The 19,495-nt window shown below is 44.2% G+C and overlaps 2 protein-coding genes and 2 long non-coding RNA genes across 6 annotated transcripts in view; 3 read left to right on the forward strand and 1 right to left on the reverse strand.

The window, feature by feature from the left end:
• The window catches only part of MORN1 (MORN repeat containing 1), a gene marked incomplete at its 5' end in the record, with an annotated part of 180,856 nt that extends 176,469 nt beyond the window's left edge, over positions 1-4,387 (forward strand). The window contains 1 exon segment of the mRNA XM_080380680.1: positions 1-4,387. This exon segment is cut by the window's left edge and continues 24,915 nt beyond it.
• A 13-nt stretch (positions 4,388-4,400) lies between these two features.
• The window catches only part of SKI (SKI proto-oncogene), a 127,722-nt gene continuing 112,627 nt past the window's right edge, over positions 4,401-19,495 (reverse strand). For both annotated transcript variants that reach the window (XM_080381277.1, XM_080381276.1), the window contains 6 exons: positions 16,360-16,485; positions 15,741-15,856; positions 13,718-13,992; positions 12,451-12,752; positions 9,640-9,870; positions 4,401-5,928 (listed from right to left, as the gene is read on the reverse strand). In XM_080381277.1, the coding sequence (XP_080237403.1) occupies positions 5,740-5,928; positions 9,640-9,870; positions 12,451-12,752; positions 13,718-13,992; positions 15,741-15,856; positions 16,360-16,485 (1,239 nt within the window). In that variant the 3' untranslated portion in view covers positions 4,401-5,739. The remainder of the gene's footprint in view (positions 5,929-9,639; positions 9,871-12,450; positions 12,753-13,717; positions 13,993-15,740; positions 15,857-16,359; positions 16,486-19,495) is intronic.
• LOC308061390 lies at positions 5,935-9,563 on the forward strand. Of its 2 annotated transcripts, XR_013927196.1 has the most exons (3): positions 5,935-6,081; positions 7,199-7,289; positions 7,407-9,563. It is a non-coding gene; the product is annotated as an uncharacterized lncRNA (long non-coding RNA). The 2 variants fall into 2 exon arrangements; XR_013927195.1 differs by having other exon boundaries at positions 7,199-9,563.
• The window catches only part of LOC308061391, a 96,094-nt gene continuing 93,090 nt past the window's right edge, over positions 16,492-19,495 (forward strand). Inside the window, exon 1 of the long non-coding RNA XR_013927197.1 lies at positions 16,492-18,871. This is a non-coding gene — a long non-coding RNA (uncharacterized lncRNA). The remainder of the gene's footprint in view (positions 18,872-19,495) is intronic.

The following is a 19,495-nucleotide window of genomic DNA, read 5'->3' on the forward strand; positions in this document are numbered from 1 at the left end:
GGGAAACTGTGTGAACAAGGTGCTGGTTCAACTCTCAGCCTCAGGTTGTTAGTGCACCTTGGTGCACTCAAGGTGATAAGGCAGATTTTTTTGGTTTTGGCATGCCAGAAAAGATAAATCATGGCAGGAACCCTCCAATGTCAAAGGGAATTTAGTGCTACTGCTAACCTGTAGACAAAATGGGGTTTGTTGTTCGCGGGGTGCGTGTGTGTAGAGGACGAGCGTGTGGATAAGTGATATGAGCTCAGACCCAAGCATCGGCTTGCAGGCTACAACAGGTTAGCCACTTTATAAACAGGGCTTGGATATACACATATAGTAGTATTAGCATATAATAATCACTTCTCCCGTCATTAGACTTCTGAGGTGGCCCGTGCCATGAGGAGACATCGGACCAACGCCAGCCTTAAACTGTGTAAGCCCACACCTCGTTAGCTCAGCCGTCATCACCAGGCTGCGGCAGGCTGAGCCACATCCCCTCTTCTTCAGCCCCTTCTCGAGGCGGCTCGACAGCGTCCCGGCGCCACCGGCACACAACCCCACGTTCAGCCACCAGGGCTCTTGCCCAGGAACATCTTGTCAGAACATCTGGTTCTTGGAAGAAAGTGCAGCTGGCACTGCCTTTCCTTCCCAGCGCTGAAGTAAAGGTGGCGGGTTTTATTATTATTGCCATTACCTCTGCTGGTGCTTTAGCTACATACACATGTGCAACCTGGGAAATTAAGACGAGGCAAATGACAATTTCAAGCAGTTATGTGTGCGCGTGTGCGTCGCAGAGCTTCTCTAAGCCAGCTGCTGGCGGTGAACTAAAATTAAGAAGTCGTGACTTCCCCAGCAGCGGTACCCAGCGCTTTTTCAGGTAGACACCTGCGTGGTCGCTGAAGTTTGCTGGTGCTCAACAATGAGGCCACAGCTGCCAGCGCAGAAAAGTCAAAAAACGTACCATAGCTATTTATTTTTTTCTGGACAAACAATTTTATTTTAGGTAATGCGTCTATACACTGTACATTCAGTCACTGTGGTATATAAGCATAGCTATTTTCATACATAATCTCATAAAGTCCTTTATTTTACAATATTATCTGCTTCAAGGGGAAGGGATGTGGAAAAGGGGGTGGAAAAGGACTATCAAGGTACACAGCGAAATAGATAAATATGCCAAGCTTTTTTCTTATTTTTTTTTAAATCAGGCATTTATAAACAAGAAAGCATACATTACTTACATAAAAATAGTTCTAGAATAGTAGAGTAAGTCATAATATTGTCATTAGCAGCAGCATAGGAGAGACCAGGATAACAAAAATGTGCTGAAATGCTATTGGCTATTATAAATGTAAAGATTTATTTTTCTTCAATTGAAAAAATGTCATTTCTGTGAGTTCTTTTGATTTAAAAAACAAAACAACAACCAAACCAACACAAAACTTCTCTCTAAAACACATGGACTGATGAGAGTGCAGAATGGAAAGAAAATCAGCCTTTTGGTAATAAAATACTTTACAGTGAAAATAAGGACAAATAAAATGCAAATGATGGAGAAAGGTTAACCCACATTTAAAACTTGCAAAAAGATTTTGTTTTGTTTTTCCTAACAGACAGCAAAGTTTCTTCTCAGTTAAAAACACAACTCATAAAACAAGACAACTACCAGGTAAGAAAGAGTTTTGAAAAAGTAAACACCATATACACTTATAATACAACAGTGTAAAATGAAAAAAAGTATTTACATGTTGAATTTACTTTTAACTTTTTTTTTTTTACATTGGCTAGTTCTGTTTGAAAAGCAGAATATTATGTATACTAGTTAGCTGCTCCATAGATATGAATGTTATTGCTGTTGGTTTTTTTTTCCCTTCGTTAAGTCTTCTTTCAGTAATAGAAACAATGAGTAATTAAAGTGAATATACAAGTATTAAGTAATATATTTTTAAGTACAGGGAGAGTCAACAGCCTGTATGAAACACCTCTTCTCCCTTTTAACTTCTTAAAGGAAACTAAAGAGCAGATGAAATGAGAAGATGTGACTTTACAATCCCTACACTCACCGGTCGGAGTGCAAATGGAATGCAGCAGGGACTCAACAGTAAGTCAAAAGAAAAGCAGTTCCATCTGAACGGGCTACCAGGTGTGCTACCAACGTGCTGCAGACACAGAAATTACACACAGAACTCCCTTGCCTTAAACTCCTTCACAACCTTTTTTTTTTTTTTTTTTCTCTGAAGACTCCCACCATCTTGACAGCCGCCTTCGAAAATTAGTGTCTCTGTGGCCGTCTTCTGACAGTTTTAAAAGAAAGCACGTGCCTGGGAATTCTCAAGTAGAAGTGAATGATATATTTGGCAGAAATATTTTATTGTTAAGACAAAATGTATTTAGGGAAAACAAAATTATTGAAGAGGCTCCTATCCTGTAAACCTCCTGTTGATTAACTGCTGGTGTAGAATGGTTGTTCCCAGACTTTTTGCACCTGATTCGATCTTGCTGATTTAAAAACTTAATTTACATAAGCATTTTTACTAGTAAGTTTTCACTCCCAGAGATCAAAATACTACTGAGTCTTAACCTCAAACATTGTGAGGTTCCTTTGTCAGACATTCCACTTTACAGAATTACCGTAATGCACGGCAGAAGAAACCACTGTTTCATAACAATAGCTGTAGCTTCATTTTGGAGAATTGTCTTGCAAATCTTACCCCATTTGCATGGGAAGCATGAGTGATGCTGGTTCTGTGACAAGACTATTTACTGTTCTATTTTTTCCCTTGGAAAAGAATGCGGATTTTGTGAATGTTGGAGGATAAAAGCATCGTAGGCACCGCAGAAATTGTGCCCGTGAATCTGTGTGCTTCCCTAGACACACAAGAAAGAAAAACTAAGTCACACGCTGCAGGTAAGTGGGCGGCTTTTCTGGGGGCAAAGATGGAGCGAGATGGACATGCTGGCATTTTTTGTTGAGTCCTACGGGGGGAGACACAAAGAGCAGGGGGAGAAACCCAAAGAAACAAACTTGAAGCAGTAAGGCTTCAAAGAAGCTGACAGTGGGGGTGGGAATACATTTGTTCTTTGTGTAATTTCGTAACATGGCAGTAAAGCGTAGCGTATGAGACTCTGAAATGCACAATGATTAACTAAAGCTAAAATGATTTAGTTTCCCTTGAAGAAATATGTGAATAATACAGATCTGGAAAACATAAGGCTGAGAACATTTTTATGCATACTGCATAACAACATAAACCCTTTACATAAGACAGTAATAATGCCCATTAATGAATATACGTATGGCAGAGATTTTAATTCCATGCATATGATTTAATAATCGCAGAAAAAAACATACAAAGAAGAAAAAAAAAACACATTAAAAAAAAAAAACAACTTGCTTAAGCATATTCAAAATTCCTTTTGCATTGCACTTTAGAAGAGGAGATCGGCACCCAGGCTCGGTCTCCAGCATCCCAAACACACAAGGGCAAACCCCTGTATAAACGGACAGGTTCGTGTAATTTACTTGGTATAACTGTTTCTTGCTCCCAACAGTTTTACAACGTCCCAGTAATTCTACTCCTTTCATATTTCTTCTTTTGTACCTAAAACATATATATGAACTTCTTTGTTAATGCTCACAGTTATTATAATGGTTATTATAATGGTTTCAAGCAAACAGCTCTTGTTTAAAAAAAAAAATTCTCTCTAATGTACTGTAAGTAAATACTATAATTTTAGGATTGGAAGCCGCTTTCTGTCTATGGGGAAATAATTTTGAAGCTTACATAGCTTGCATTAATGTCCAAAAGCAAATAAAGATTACTGGAAATACGTTTCTTCATTTAGAATAACTTCTGTGTATGATGATGCATAGGGTTGTCTTTTTTTCCTATTTTTTGTCCTTTTTATTCTTTAAGGTAAAAAAAAACATGTCAGCAGTGCCTATATAAGATGCTGAGAGGAAAAATGAGCTGGAAGGCACTTCTGCAGCCCCAGATCAAATTTTCACTTTATGCTGATAAGCTTGAGCGTGTAAGAGGTGAGTGTTTGTGGGCAAAAAGAACCTTTCTCTTGTTCAGTAAAGCACCAACCTTATTTGTTACGCACTTCGGGAGCATCTCTACTGCTTCCCAACTTCCGTTAGAGACAAAGCCACGCAAAACAGGTTAAAAACTCAACCAGTAGCACACTGGTTTGCCAATTTCGTATTTGGTAGCATTCTAGACCTGCTGAATCCTCATTTTGCATGAAGGTAAATGATGCCGAGGTGTCACAGGGTGGCAAAGGGGGTTGCTGATTTTCACATCTGTTAGGCAGGGTAGGATATAGAATGCTCAACTTGTAAACTTTAGAAATATGGAATAAAATGCAGAGTAAGAATCTGACAAAGTGCAGTTTTAAATAATTTTTTTTAAAAAAAAAAAAAAAAGGAAAAATAAACACCACCACTACCACAAGTAAGACAGAGTGATGGCATGCTGCATTTTTATTCCGGGGCTGCGGCTTGGATCCCAAAATTAAAGTAATTTCTCTTTTTAAAAACAAAAAAAAATTTTAAAAAGATGTAGGCTTATTCACAGCAGCAAAAATGTTGGTTTTCTTTTCTGTAGTATCCGATAGTGCAATGTTGCACTCTCCTTGGGCACAGAAATCCTGACTGACAGTTCATAATAAAAGCAGGTGAATACTGAATTTATGGTAAGATGGTGCAACAAAGATGAGTTTTCCAGAAAACTGAAAGCTCTGAAGTAAAGATTTCAGAATGACTTCAAAACGCATAGGTCTTCTGCTTTATTTCTCAACCGACTTAACAGATCATCCATTTCCTCCCTTTTTTCCTTCTTTTCCTAAAGCTGAAGTGCTCTTGGATGAAGTGTCTTTTGAACACATCAATTAATGAAGATGTCTTTAGAAAAGATGGCATGATTTGCAAACACTGTAGTCTGTAAGGCTGGGCTTGTAATTCTAAAGCATATATCTCTTCCAATCCCCCACCCCCCCTTTACAATCCTGCATCTTCCTTTCTTCTTGTGTTCAGGCCAGGAAATGAAGAGAACTCTTTCTAAGGAAAAAAATCAACTTTGAAAAGCACTCTGAAATTCTCATACAACCACGTGACGGGATTAAAAGTGTGATGGCTTCCTAGAAGGCTGGAAAACTGGTAATGAAATGGCATCATCACCAGAGGGCTTCTACGTTAAGAATCCCAAAGCCTATAACAAGTCATTAAAAATTGTGCATCGAAGGTTTTCTGGTTTTTTTGTTTTGCTTTTAAAGGTTCATTATAAAAATCTTGTTAATTTTTTAATACCAAGTCTGTGTAATGAATTATTTTAAATAGCTTATAAGAAAAGTTTGTTTTTAAATTCCAAAATGTTCCAACAGGCAGAAGGGCAGCATAAAAACACTGCCGTGCTGGCCGTGTACTCTGATTTTAGTTGGACGGTGCTGCTTGCTTGGAGTTTGCCAGTAGAAAATTTGCTGTGGACTTAAAAGTATTTTGTTTATAAACACTTTGTGTTTTATAGGCACAGTAAGATGTTGTGCTATATGGATTGGAAAAAAAAGAGGCGTAATTCAGTGCTTCTGTTATAGAGAGTAACATTTGCCTTCCAACTAATAAGAATCCATATTCATAGATCTGTGTGCCAAGACACAACTACTCACACATGCACTTACACACGTACCCCACACATCCTCCCTTACTGTGCATATAGGTCATTCTGTGTGTGTGTTAGACAACGTGGTGGTGGTGGTTTAGTTCTCGATGTTGCTCGTTGTGTTGTCACTGCTGGGTTGACTGCTTGATTTAGGCCACAGTTGTTCCTGAAGTTCCTTGACTACTTTTTCCAAGTGTTCTCGAGCCTCCCTTTCATGCATCAGGTCAGCTCGGAGCTGCTCCCTGTCAGCCTCTGCATGCTGAAGCTTAACCTGTAGGTCCTCAATCTAGAGAGAAGCATATAAAGAAACAGAATGAACCATTTTATTATTTTGGCTCCGTCGTGATTCTGCAGACTTCGACACAGGCTAGTACCTTAGCACAAAGTGAGAAGAACAAGAAAACCACGGACTTCCAGGCATCAGACCGGCAAAGTCGAGGTGAGGAAGACATTCCCTTTCCCCTACTTTTTTCCATATGCTACTGTACAATTATGCAAGTGCACTGCAGGCACTGTTTAGCTTTGAAATTCTTAAATATTTCTGGTGGCTTAAGTTCCAGAAAGGAGGGTGAAAAACAGAGTAGTTAAGAGTGCCTTAGTGTGAAATGGAGCTCTGGTCACTGTACTTCTTAAACCATTACTGCTGTTTCTGTAGGCAGCCAGCAATTCAGCAAAGGAAACGACAAGCTAAGGCTGCGCAGGCGATTTACTTTCAGCTCTGTTACAGTGGTTATTATTAATAGGAGGACCACAAAGACACGCAGTTGCCTAGGAGAAGGGCCTATGCCTCAGCTATACGTTAATGTCCAACAAAAGCAACTGTGGTATCCGCTTGTGCAAGAACCGTCCTGTCCTTTGTATTATATGCAAGGGACTGTCAGGAGGACAGGGAGGTAGCTGGCAGGGGGACTGTGAACATGGATGTGAGAAAGTCTGGGATGCAGGGATCCCTCTGAAAGAGCAGAAACTCTCTAAGCAACAGTGAAAATGACCAACGTTTCAGCTCATAAACAAAAAGCTGGACTTCAGAGGGCAGGAGTGGGTCCCACTGGGTCCTAACGTGTACTGACTTTGCACAGAAACGGACTTAACGAAACACACATTGCGGCCAGCCTCTGGAGAGATCGCCTGCTGAGATTGAACGGTCTTTTCCCAACTTACAGCAAGACACGCAGATGGCCTTGGCCTCCCCAAAGGCCCCAGTGCTCAATCTTCCTATTTTTTGCTTACCGATAACAAAGGCAGAGAAAAGTCCCAGTATTCAAGGGTGCGGAAACATTAGAAAAACTGCAGCGGTTTGAAATATGCAACTATAGGATTAGCAGTTTTCAAAGATTGCCATTTAAGAAAGGAAAGGAAAACTCATACGTCTGGGGCTAAAATGAATGCTAACCCACCAGCCCACCCATATTTGGATCTCAGTATCAAGGTAAGAAAAAAGAAAGGCATAAAGCACACATAGGTTTCAAGCCTCTAATACTTTAAGCTTACACAAAGACACTTACACCCCTGAATTTGTTGTCTTATTTCCTCTCATGCTTGCCTGTTTCTCTTAGACTAAGCCTGCCTAGAGAACTGCGGTTTCGTCTGAAATAATAAGTGATGAACGCAACGTGACAAACTTCCTGTGTGCATTCCAAATTAAAGGTAAAAGGACGTGTAAAGCTTTATTTTAGAACTTCTTATATGACCTAAGAACTTAAGTCATATTGACTGCTGGTAAAATGCAGACTTTGAAGTTACTTAAGGTATTTTTCTATTCAGGGCCATGCAGAAACCTCTGAGGTACTTGCTGAGTAAAGCAGCTGTCCCAGCCCCCAAGACACCAGCTGCCATGCGGTCTGTTGCCCAAGCACAGCAGTACCGCGTCTGCGGCTTCACCCCTGTCCTCGTGCTGCTGCGCTGCACCCTGCTGCTGCGACAGCAAGCCTAACTTAGGTACCACAGGACACCCCCGCTGATCCTGCGAATGTGCCATGAGTCTCTTTTCTAAAGACAAACTTGCAGAATATTCAGCTAATTGAATTCTTTTTGAGGTGATTTTGTATCAGGAAACCTTATTTATTGCCTCCCAAGGAAGAAATGTATTAGGAGACTGAAACTCCACGTTGTCAAAAGCTTTCATGCATGTCAAAGGTGAGGGAGGGGACACCTGCAGATGTGCAGAGCTGTTGCGTATGGATGGCGTTTCCTTTTATCTGCACTTGCTGCTGCCTTGCTTTTTTGTGCCCGAGTGGAAGTGAACTGCTGGCAACGCCCAGAGCAGCAGCTCTCAATCTGGTTATGTTTAGTCTGGACACCTCTTATCAGTGAGACATCCTGTGATGCTAGAGAGGAAGCCCACATCATTTCCTGCTTCTGGTCTCCTGGTTAGACATGTCTCATAGTGGTATGAGTGGACCACTCCCCTTCCCGTTATTGAGAGCCTGGGGTTAGAAGAATGTCTGACTGCTCTTGCCCTTTCTTTTCCTCTGCCCCCCCCACCCCTTAAAGTGACTGCCCCAAATATCTGCAGTTTGCACTTTAGGTGTGCCACCACCTTCATGGAGCATGTGTGTTAAACGACATCTGTGACAAAAAAAGCGGCTACAGTAACCGTGGTCTAGAAGAGTTTCCTTCACGTTAACTCAGCTACGTTTTAACACACAAACTAATCCTGCAAGTGTATGACACCTGTGTGGTTGCATGGTAAGTGATATGTCTCTGCCATGGGAGTTTAAATTTTGGCAAGTGTGCCCCATTTTTCCAAGACCACCTGTTGCCAACACTTGCTGCACCTTGCCTTTTATTCCTGCATTTCTCAGCCTGGCTTTTAGCTTGGGAAGCAGTGATGGAGACAGTGGTTTGGCAGAGGAATGTTTAGGTGGGAGCAGGTCAGCGCACAGCTACAGAGGAGGCAGCTGTGGCAAGGAAAGGCATTGAGCTTTAAGGAGAGGGGCTGTTTGGGAGTCCCCCTCCATGGAGGGGGGAGTTGAGGGGGTTAACAGTGGGTGTGGGACCATGCCCTTTCATAGGAAAGGCATTACTGGGCAGCTGGGATTGTTTTACTGGAGGAAGGGGAAGGCAGGGCATGCAATGGATTCCTCTTCAGGGCTGTTTCTCATGGAAATCCAGGAGGTTGCCATCCTGCTCTCAGCTCAGCACATTACACAGGATCATTTCAGGGGGCTTGGAACAGTGGGTGGCCTTGCATGCCGCATGCCATGTGCCCCGCCACACCAAGACGCAACAAGGTGGCTTAAGGGGGTGCAGCCTCAGCTCTTAGTTCACTTGGCTTTGGGTGGTTTAAAGAAACTTCAAAATCCTTTTTTACAAGAGAATCTGATGCACAGAGGGTGGGGAGGGAATTTTAGGACGAAAGCTTAGAGCATACATGTTGCTTGTAACAACATGTTCCTGCATTCCTAGAGCTTTCCCTGAGATCAAACTGGAAGGCTTTTCTCAGGCTTGACAGTTTGGTGCTCTTAGGCTTTACAGCTGTAAACAGCGCTTCCCCCCCAGCACTGTGGTGTGCTTACGGACGGGCCTTGGCCCCTTCTCTAGTCCTGAAGAGGTCCTGGAGGTCCAGGCTGATCTTCAAGGGAAAACACTAGCAGAGAAAGTGGCTCTGCCCAATATTTACAGTTCTGAAATGGATCCCTATGCATTGGCGGTGCCAACAGAGTATTTGTGGAACTGAAATAATGTCTAGCGTTTGTCTTCTCTGTAAATAGTGATTTTCAGCTGACAAATGTGCAGAGTTCTTGGCAGAACTGTGGGACTGACGGGGCGGTGGGAGCGCAGGCAGGTTGGTAACACCTTGCGTTAGGGCTGGGGTGGCCAACTGGCATCACAGGGCAGGGGCGCTACACAGACAGGAGCTGGACTTGGATCAAATTCGACAAAACAAGGCCCCTGGCACTGGAGGGCGGACAGACACCTGACCTAACCCCGAGCACTGAGCACCACAACGGCAGGAAGCTTGCTTCCCTGACAGCTTTCAGTGTTTGGGTCTTACCTGGGCTGAGTACTTGGCCCGGAGCCTGCCTGCTTCACAGCCCTTGTCGCACACCCGGATCTGCCTGGCTTGTTCCAGTTCCCTCTTCAGTCGTATCCGAGACTCATTGGCTTCCTTCATTTTCTTCTCATTCTCGGCTCTCAGACGTTCGATCTCTTTCCTTAAGTTGCGCTTCGCCTCTGTTGCTTCTCTCAGTTTCTCCTTCTTAGCCACTCTTAGGAACTCCAGCTCCTAGGATACAGAAGCAGTTAACTTGTGAGAACTGGGGAGCAGAGACTAGATTACACCAAGGAAACAGAACCGTAAAGGAAGTGATCCAGCTGGAATTCCCACCTTCTGCTGGTTATGAACCAAGAAGGCTCACATCTAAACCTCATCCTGAACTTTGTACAAGCTCTTCTCCTTTAAATCAACATGTATGCTCAAGATACCCTGAATTCTTGGATAATAAAAAGCTATATGCTACAGCCGCGTTTTGCTTTGTCAAGCAAAATAGCTGTGACCATCTGTGACTGAATAAAGATGAACTGCAGTTGGAGAGAGCTACTAGCAATGTGCTCTGCACTAGCTCAAAGTTTTAAACCAACCAACTGCAATGCCTGCACCATAACGGAAGACGCTGCATATACACCATGTTATGATAAATGCCATTTGCAAATGCCCTTTGTGTACAGCAAAGCCGAACAAGGAACTTTCCTGCTCGCTGAAGAAATCAGTAAGGGGTTCCATTTTATCAAGCCTCCCCCAAAAAAACACTTAAGGCAAGTACGACAAAAGACAAATTGTGTATCTTCTTTCTAACTCTAGGCAATTTTGTTTTGCTACAGGTAACTGGTGTGTCGCATCTAAGTCTCTTGGCAACCAGCCAACAGACTGCTCTGTCACAGTGTCTGGAAAACTCCAGGCTAAAACCTTAAGCTAAATCGAAGGCGTGCTTCGCTCTGGGAACGGCCACTCTCACTGTCCAGGTTCTTAATAGGAGCTGCTACCTTGAGATCTCATAGCCCAGAGAAAGCCGTTGGCTGATGTGATAACGACAAGGAACCTAAAGGTACAAAGGAAGAATCTCCTAAGTTGTTAAAAAGCTGTTGTTAGAAAGACATGTTCCCCATAAGCACAAAACTGTGGCTCACTGAAGGTCTGTCTCCTAAATGGTTAAATGGGAAACTAAAGTTGGACTTTCCCCCCCCCCCCAGAAGCAGCACTTCCTCTGTCAGCGTCAAACCCTCACAGCAAAGAGTTTCTGTTAATAACACTGCAGCCGGGTCATGGGAAATGCGCTCTCTTGACAATCTCACTTCCCAGCCAGGCCATTGTTAGCTCAGCCTTGCCTCTGGGCGCCTGCACACATGCACCTTCTCTGTGTGTGGAACTGGAAACCCGCAGCTGCCCCAGTGGAAAAATGACGGCCAGGTACCCTGTTCCCTCTCTCTCTGCCACGTTGCTTGATGGAATGCCTCCACACTCCATTCTGCTTCAACTACTTCATGTGATTCCTGCTTTATGTTAAGTACGCACTGCGTATTTAGTGTAGGTATTTAAAAATTAACTTTGAATATGTACAGCTTGTAAATATTGTAAATACATAAAACAAGACACACATTTACTGAAACACAAAGGAAAGAAATGATTTGCCAAAGGTGCCGGTTGCAAAGACAGCTCTCGGCCTCCCTTCTCCAGGCCCTGGACCTGCAGCTAGTGTGGAACGAGCCACCTCCACCTGAGAGGTACGCGGCACAGAGAGTGCCTCGCTATACTGCAGCCATTTGAGCTGGCAAACTTTTCTTAAAACTCTAATTGCCATGCTATTTATGCACTTGATACAATCTCTCTCTCACCTCCTCCTGCCTGGTAGTAGGAGTCAAGTACTGGGGCTTTGGGTGTTTTTTTAAACCGAGCGGTCATACTGGACACAAATCACACCTGTGAGCTCTGTCCTTTCCCCAAAGAAACAAAACGCCTTGTGCCAGCTAACACGACTGTATACCTGCTTTCGAGCAACAGCACAAGTCCTGCTTTTCCATCTCCCACGCTGGATGAACCAAGGCCTTTCTTTTACAGTCAGCACCCCAGCTGCAGCTAACGGATTGCACTTCTAGCTCCACATACAATATTCAGAGGACATGCAAATCTTCTACATCGGCTCTAGCTTTCATTTCTACATACTACTTTTGTTCACCCGCTGTTCTGTCCAGCCACTGCGGTCTGCAGAGAAGTACTGGCCGTTAGCAGCCTTTATCTGACCGCTCTGTCTTTGGTACGACCACTGTATCAAGCCCTTCCAGAAACAAGGAGCTTCTCCACTGAAGGAAGCAAGAACGATTCAGTGACGCGTGGCTAACGGAGTGCCTAACAAAGCCCTGGGGTTCAGCTCTTCACCAGAGCTTCTGCAAGTGCCTCTGCGTCCCAGGAATGCCCTCCCTCAGCTAGGCAACGGCAGGATTTCCACAGGTCTTTTAAAACTACAGAGAAAGCCTCCTAAGGGACAGACAAGTTTCTAGTTCAGCGAAATGAAAACAAAAAGTCCGTGCTGGACTTTTTCAGATTTTTTTTGGTATTGAAGAGATGTTGATTTCGGTAACCATGGATTTATACCCCAAGGCAAAAACAGGTGGCGAGCTTAAAAATGTCAGAACGGTTCCTGTACGCTTTGGTTTCCCGGCTGAATTTACAAACAGTACCCCAGTCAAGGCTGTTACTATTTGGGAAAGATGAGGCAATTCTTTTTTACATGAGACTGACTACCTAATGGTTTCTACCTGGAAAAGTATTTGCAGACAGCGGTAGGAGAAAGCGGTTTTGCAACATTACCTGGTGTAGACTGCGTTTGGCTTGCAAGGCAGCATTTAGCTTCTCTTCCTGCTTCACTCTCATTTTAACAACTTCATGGAGGAATTTTTCTTTGGCTTCTTTTGTATCTAGGCCACTGTCCAGGGCCTGCCTTAGGTGCTCCAGCTCAGCTTCCAACCCGCTGCTGTGAGAGTCAGAATGTGGTGCAACCTCATATGAACTGTTGACTGTGACTGGGGCTTGCATCCCAGGTGAGCTCATGTCCTTTGCAGAGCTGGATGAAGTAAAGGATGGGGACGACAGCGAGGACAAGGAGGAGGTGACTGAAAAATAGAAACATTGAAGATTAATAAAATAGTGTCTAAAACTAATGTAGCTCAAAATATAGAGGCCCTTTTGTACAGAGGAGATAATACTCAATGAAAAAAAAACCAAACCAGAAGAAGGAAAATACTTGTTTTATACTTTGATACTTGAAATATAATGAAAATGCAAACCTGACGGACTGAAGGGACCAACTTACTATTTGCTTGAATTGGGACTTTGGAATTTATGTCACAGTGTTCTCTCTGTGAGTGTGAAGAAACAGATTTCTTCAGGGAAACCTACGTGATCCTGCTCTTTTCAGTGGGTAAAATTTCTTCTTTTTGCATGACCTGCCTGCACTGAGTAAGGACTGAACACACTGAGGGCAGCGGCAGAATTACCTAAGTGACATTAATAAGGTGATGCCAGTGTCCTCATCTCTCACGAGCAGCCCAAGACCACAATACTGTTGAAGAGCATCCTGGCTCCTGATCTCTGCCTTCGGAATTCAGCTCTGCAGATGCGGCACTGAAACTGCATGGCCATATTCTTTGTCTGACACAAAATTCCACGCTTGCACACACGTGTGCTCTGGAAGTTGTGCAGGCTATTTGTGTGCATCCCACAAAGGCTTTTATGGAAGGCTCTTGATAAGATAGCAAACCACCAGTTTTTATGTGACCACCACCTACATTTTGTCTTCTGCACAACGCTTACCTACGTCAATACAAAAATCCAGGTTAGTCGGCACCTGCAGTTCAGGTGCTGCTTTTTTGCTGATGCATGTTCCTCTCCCAGGAAACCCCCCCCCCCCCCAGCTTATGGGCCATTCTTCATTTTTTTTGGTATTTTGACATCACATTGAGGTATTAGACTTCCAGAATTACACTTAAACACAACCCCAGTCAAACAGCTAACTCCGGCGGATTGCTGAGGAAAATCCAGCACAAATAAAACAAAAGCAGATAAAACTGTCGCTTACATTCTTCCCTCGTTTCTACTTCAATTTCTGCTTCTGATTCCTTATCCTCTTCAGTGGCAGTAACAGTGGCTGTGACAGCGGCTGCTGCCTCTGGGATTGCTGTGTTCTCTGCAGCAAGTTTTCTTTTCCGTGGCTGGACAGTGCTGCTCAGTGGCTCGCTGCTCCGTGATACTACTGTGGCACAGGGTGGGTTGCTCACAATTTTCTGTTGGGCTGGAGGTGCAAGTGCCACATTGGGGGCCACAGCATTCTCAAAGCTTTTGTAGGAGTAAAAACTGTTTTGGAGAGGGGGAAGCAAAAGGAAGGAGAAAACAGTCATATTCCTGGCTTTACAATGCTTCCCAATCCATGTGTTACACTGAAACTGCGAGACACTTACTGGAATGGAAGTTCCATTGATTTACACCAGCTAAGAATCTGCCTATGTATTTGCTTACTGTTTAGCACTCATTTAAACACGGGGATGATTTATACAGCTAATCTCCACCCAGTTCAGAAGGGATCATGTTCCAAGTGCCAGATATTCTACGAGCACCAAAGAGATGAGATCTTCCAGAGTCTAAAAATAATAAAGATCTTCACGCATTACTATTTTACCGAACTGCACACTTTTACTTCTGTCTATCCACAAATGTTTTGTAAACTTGGAAACGGCACTGCCTTAAGAAAGGCCACAGAATGCAAAAACCAGATTCTTGTGTATCTTTAATTTTTTGACACAGCATGCATCTGGGTGCACAGATGGAAAACCAGTTAAAAAACCCAACAAACTATGTTAAAGGACAGTAATACTGTAATGTCAAATACATAAAATTTTGCAAAAAACACAGCAAAGACTGTCTTTGCAACTTCCATCCAGCATCTACTACATGATGTTTCTTCAGTTATGTAGTAAAATTTCTCCTGAACCTGTTCAAGGTGGGTTTTTTCCCCCCAAAAGACTTCAATTGGCCACATTTCTCACAGGGATAGCAAGGACATGCTCTTCCAGCAGTATAGCCCTTCTCTCCCTACCTCATTTAACAGCCTGTTTAAAAGCAAGGATATGCTGGGAGGTTTCTTTTCCTTCCTTTTTTTTTTTCTAACATCAATCCCCCCCAGCTTCTAAGAAACTTGTTCATTAAGGCAGCAAAATATGTTCTCCATAACACTCCCTAAAAACACCTGGCCACGTTAGTCAAACCTTCCAAAGGAATCATTACCCTTAGGCAGAAACCTGGCAAAAAGGTTTTTCAGACCAAACAGTTCCAGTCTGGCGGAGGAACGTCTAATTGCCCTAACACTTTCTGAGCTGTGACACCAGCAGTCCCACCTCTTGCGGGTGGAGACTCATTCTCGTACCAGTTTAATTATGTTGCTATCCAAGCACAGAACCTGGCCTAAAGCATCAGCATTCTGATGGGTGTTAGAAGCTGAGGAGCCTTCCACAGGCTCTCCTGCCCCGTGTGCGCTGCCGTTACCTGCCAGGACCACGGGCATCGGGAGGCTCCAGGGTAGCCTGTGCTGTCCAACCAGCCCTTCATCTTCCTGTGCTACTGGCAACAGAAGGGAGCACCCAGCTGTGCTGGCCACACTGACCCGCTGGTGTGACGGAGCTGCTGCAGTTACCAGTGCCAGTTGCCTGGAAATAGCCGGCCAGTCCCTGAGCACCTGCCCTGGGAGAGTAACTCAGTCTTCCTTTAAACAGTGAAGCTCGAGAACTTCTTATGACTCTACCCCAAAATGATCATAGGTTCACAGAAGCAGCCTTCATTTCAGACTTTCATGGAACATTTCACCTAAGAAAACCTATTTAATGATTCAATATTTAATTTTATCAATACTTTTTTTTTATTTCTCTTGTGCAAATCAAAGCATCGTAGCTGCAAATGCTTTTTGGTCTATACTAGTGGACCGACTGAGTTACAAAGCCATCAGTTGACAGTGCAAGACGACAAACATAAAGCAAATAAAGCAACACCCGCTGTCAAACGAACCTCCGCAGCTGCTGACCCCACTCCCCCTTCAGCTTGTGCCCCCTTACCTGTCTCGGATCAATGCGGGAAGATGGGTTGAGAGCTCTTTCTCATTTGCCGATACAGCAGGGGACCAGGGCCGGAAAGCTGAGAGACGCTGACGGGGATGGACACAGCCAATACTCTGGGAAGGAGGGGAAAGAAAAACAAGTAAATACAAACAATCTTTTAAACGATAAATCAAAATGGAGTGCATCAGAGCGGTGATGCTTTTCAGTATGCACTCTGTGATCTCTGAAACCACCACCCCCAGCTAGGACCTACCTACTTCGTAGATTCCACTAGAAGAGGGGGACTGCACTAATGCAAAACCTCCCATGTTTTTTCTCTGCCAATAGGTTATATGTAGTTTGCAGAGACCGCAAAAGGCTCTCGAGTCTTGCAAATTCTTGTACCTCAAAGGCACGAAGGAATTGCTTATTTCATTGTCACAATGAAAGCCAGTGAACACTGGGAGACGGCAAGGAAACTGGGAGGACTGTATAGCTCAATGGTTACTAGCAGGAGGACTGAAATGTTATTGATGTAGAAAACCCGGGCAAGTTCTTTTTCTCATTCTGGTTTCAGTAGAGCCATGCTACATGCTAATTTGATCTCTCTTTTGGTTACAAAATATTCAGCAATCACCTTATTAGATGAACTGGATAAGGACCGTAACCAACTGGACTGTTTTTCTTTCTCAGTAGAAGCTGGAGATTGGGAAGCAGAGTCATCTATTTTGGGCTTTTTGGAAGCAGGAGGATCTGAAGGGACCTGAAACAAAGACAGGCAGAAAAAATCAAAGACAGAATTACTCATTTTGCAATCAACTTAAAAACAGGTTATAAGGCAAAAGCAAATTCTGTATTTAAAAGAAAGAAACACTGGGATTTTTTTCTGATTTCTAAAACGTAAGGACAAACAAAGGAGTGAAAACAAGGGACAGACACAAACTGTGACATGATGTGGCTTCATTCCTTCATTTCAAATACTCCAGTAAAATGTAGATGGTGCAGGAGCGATAGGCAGTAACGTAAGTGAGACATTCACACCATGTTGCAGAGAACTATTGGTCTTTTATTATTTTTGTATGCAGAAAGGTAAGGTTTAATGTGGTTGCTGAACTGGAAAGATTATTTTAAATGAGAACAGAACAGACTTTGTTATTCTGTTTGCAGTGGTTGTTATGCCGATGACTTCACTACCCCACAGCTGCAGTGGATTCTGGGGGTGCTGCCAAGAGCTGCTTTGCCTTTTCCACAAGTGGCTCAGCTTGGCCCATAAATCATCCTCAAGCATAAGAAAGCCCTTTGGCAAGCAAAACCCCTTTCCTTCAACACTGTGAAGGAATAAAATTCCTATAGTCCCAGCGTGGCTTGCAAAAAAATTGGTAACTACTGGTTTAACTGGTGCACTGGGGATACCAGCTTGAAGCCTTGCCAGTACAAACACATCTATCAGCAGGGAGGGAGAAGGGGACCTTATGCTGCATCACGACCAGAAATAATAAGAGAAACATACCACCTCAATTTCTATTCCTTTTTCTTTGTTCTCTTTCTTTTTGCCGTTCCAAACTCTCTACCTTTCCACATTCACCTTCAGCCCAGTTCTAAGGAAGGTGGCAGAACCATGCTGCAAGGGCTAGTAATCGCTCCTATTTGCATTAAATGTTTTCATCCTTACACCTCCACTGTGATTTTTGTGGGCAAACAAGTATTTATACAGGTGCGTCTGTAAAACACAGGCATGGCAACATTCTGAGAGCCTGAAACGCTTCAAAACCAGGTCTACTTGCCAGTGGAAGAAAGGATCCTATTTGCCAATGTCTTGTGTTCTGCAGATCAGTCCCCTTCAAGGCATCTTGAATTGGGAACTTGGAAACCGCCCCTCCAGATGGCTACTCAACCCTGAAAAGGGTGATCTAAAGGACTTCACGTGAGGAGTACACGGGGAACTGAAAAGCACTCCTCCAGACTCCCAGTTGACTTCCAGGCAAACCCAACAGCCCTGTAACTAGAGCAATGCCATCCCCTTTGCACACCTTAATTAGCAGGAAATTATGACCTCATGTCCATGAGCAGTCTACTACTTTCATGGCAGCAGGGCAGCCATGTGGAACCGTGGCTCAAGCCGGTGACTAGTTGGTGCCAGTTCATCTGGCAGCACACACCACTCTTGCCGCTTCCACAGCCCAGTGTGCATAGTAACATAATCAAACCAAGTCTGGAGGTTTTAGCAAAACATTCCCTGGCACTCCGGAGCTTGGGGCAGCTTTCCATATGTAGCAGATGAGGGAGAATGACAGGGGTGTGTATATGTGTAACCCCAAGTACAAAATTAGCCCGTGCCAGTGCCAAATGCCAGCTTCAATGGATTTGCAGCAGATTCTTTCAGCACAGCTTCAGGCTTCCCTGGGGTTGACTCTCGCAGTGGCTGTGGCATGGTCCCTCCCACCTAACGCAACTAAGGAAAGGCATTTCTAACTGCTTTTTGTAGAAAACGCAGGACAATGCATTGGAAAAGATTTGTTTTTGCTTTCAGAGATGCTGTCTGTGCAGAATTAGTGACAGCATTAGAAAGGCATTTGGCAAGTGACTACTGATCCCAACCCTATCCACTGGGGATGGTGAGCTGTGTGGGGAGGGGAACTTGGGGTGGAGGGTGGGGAGGAAGGGGGGCTTGGAATGGAAAAGGCAACAGGTGGCAAGACTCAGCATGGAAACCCGTTCCTCCCCCCGACCATCCGCGCTCTGCTGTCTGCAGAACATTCTGTTCAGGCAGGCGTGGAGACGGCCACCTCGGCCAGTACGGCACCCCTCCGGTACCCTCCGCCACACCGCTCGCAGCCCAGCGGCATCACGGTCCCGATAAGCAACTTTGGGAAAAGGAGAGCAAGTGTCAGGTTTTAGAAAGGTTTGAGGGGAGATATTTCAACAGAATGATCTCATTTGCATTTTTAAAGCAATCCTGTCTCATCTCCAGCTTTCCCCACTGTCCCTCGTCTTTCCCCTTTAAATCAAGGCTGACACCAACCATCAGGAGGGCTCGGAGCACACAGCAGTTCAGCAGACCTGGGACATGATGCTTAACCTTTTGCTGCCAGCAGCCAGTACTGATCTGAAATCATGAGCTGCTGCTAGAAACAAAAGCACTGAACAAGGTGTGTGCATGGGGGAGAAACAGGCTTGCCTTCCCCACAGGGGTGGGAATGGGGTGCAAAAAAGGGGAGAGAAAAGCAGGTGCTAAGTGGGGTGCACAAATTTTTCTGACTTCAGGTCACCTTTGGCTAGACTCACAAAAGGGCTGCTGCTGGCCTAAGTTCTGAGCTGCTGTGATGACCCCCGCCAGTTTCCGTTCCATCCACCACCCCATTTCGTTTACCCGGATATCTGCTGGCTGAGGCGGGGATTGCCTCTCAGTGGAGGCTTTAAGAAACCCACCCCGTGTTTAGGTTCCATCTCAACAATGTAAAAATGTAATAGTTCTGGTAGTTTCCCAGCTGGTCTATGAAGTACTAGGCACTACATGTTGCTATTAGGCAAGAAACGGGGGGTCATCTCCAAGACTCATGAAACGGAAGGTTTCTGACACAACCTGTAGTCATTTGATTAAATTTTTGCTCTTCTATATGTCTCTCTGCTTGGACATCCCACTGAAAGCACTCTGGTCCCCCTCCGCAGAAATACTGTGGCTGTGTCGCAAACTCATCAAAAATGCCACCTATAAACACCCAGAGCAGGTCAGGGACGTGCTGTGTGGCACAACTCTTGTTCTGCGCAGCTGT

This window comes from Falco punctatus (assembly GCF_963210335.1).
Source record: "Falco punctatus genome assembly, chromosome: 3".
NCBI lineage: Eukaryota > Metazoa > Chordata > Aves > Falconiformes > Falconidae > Falco > Falco punctatus.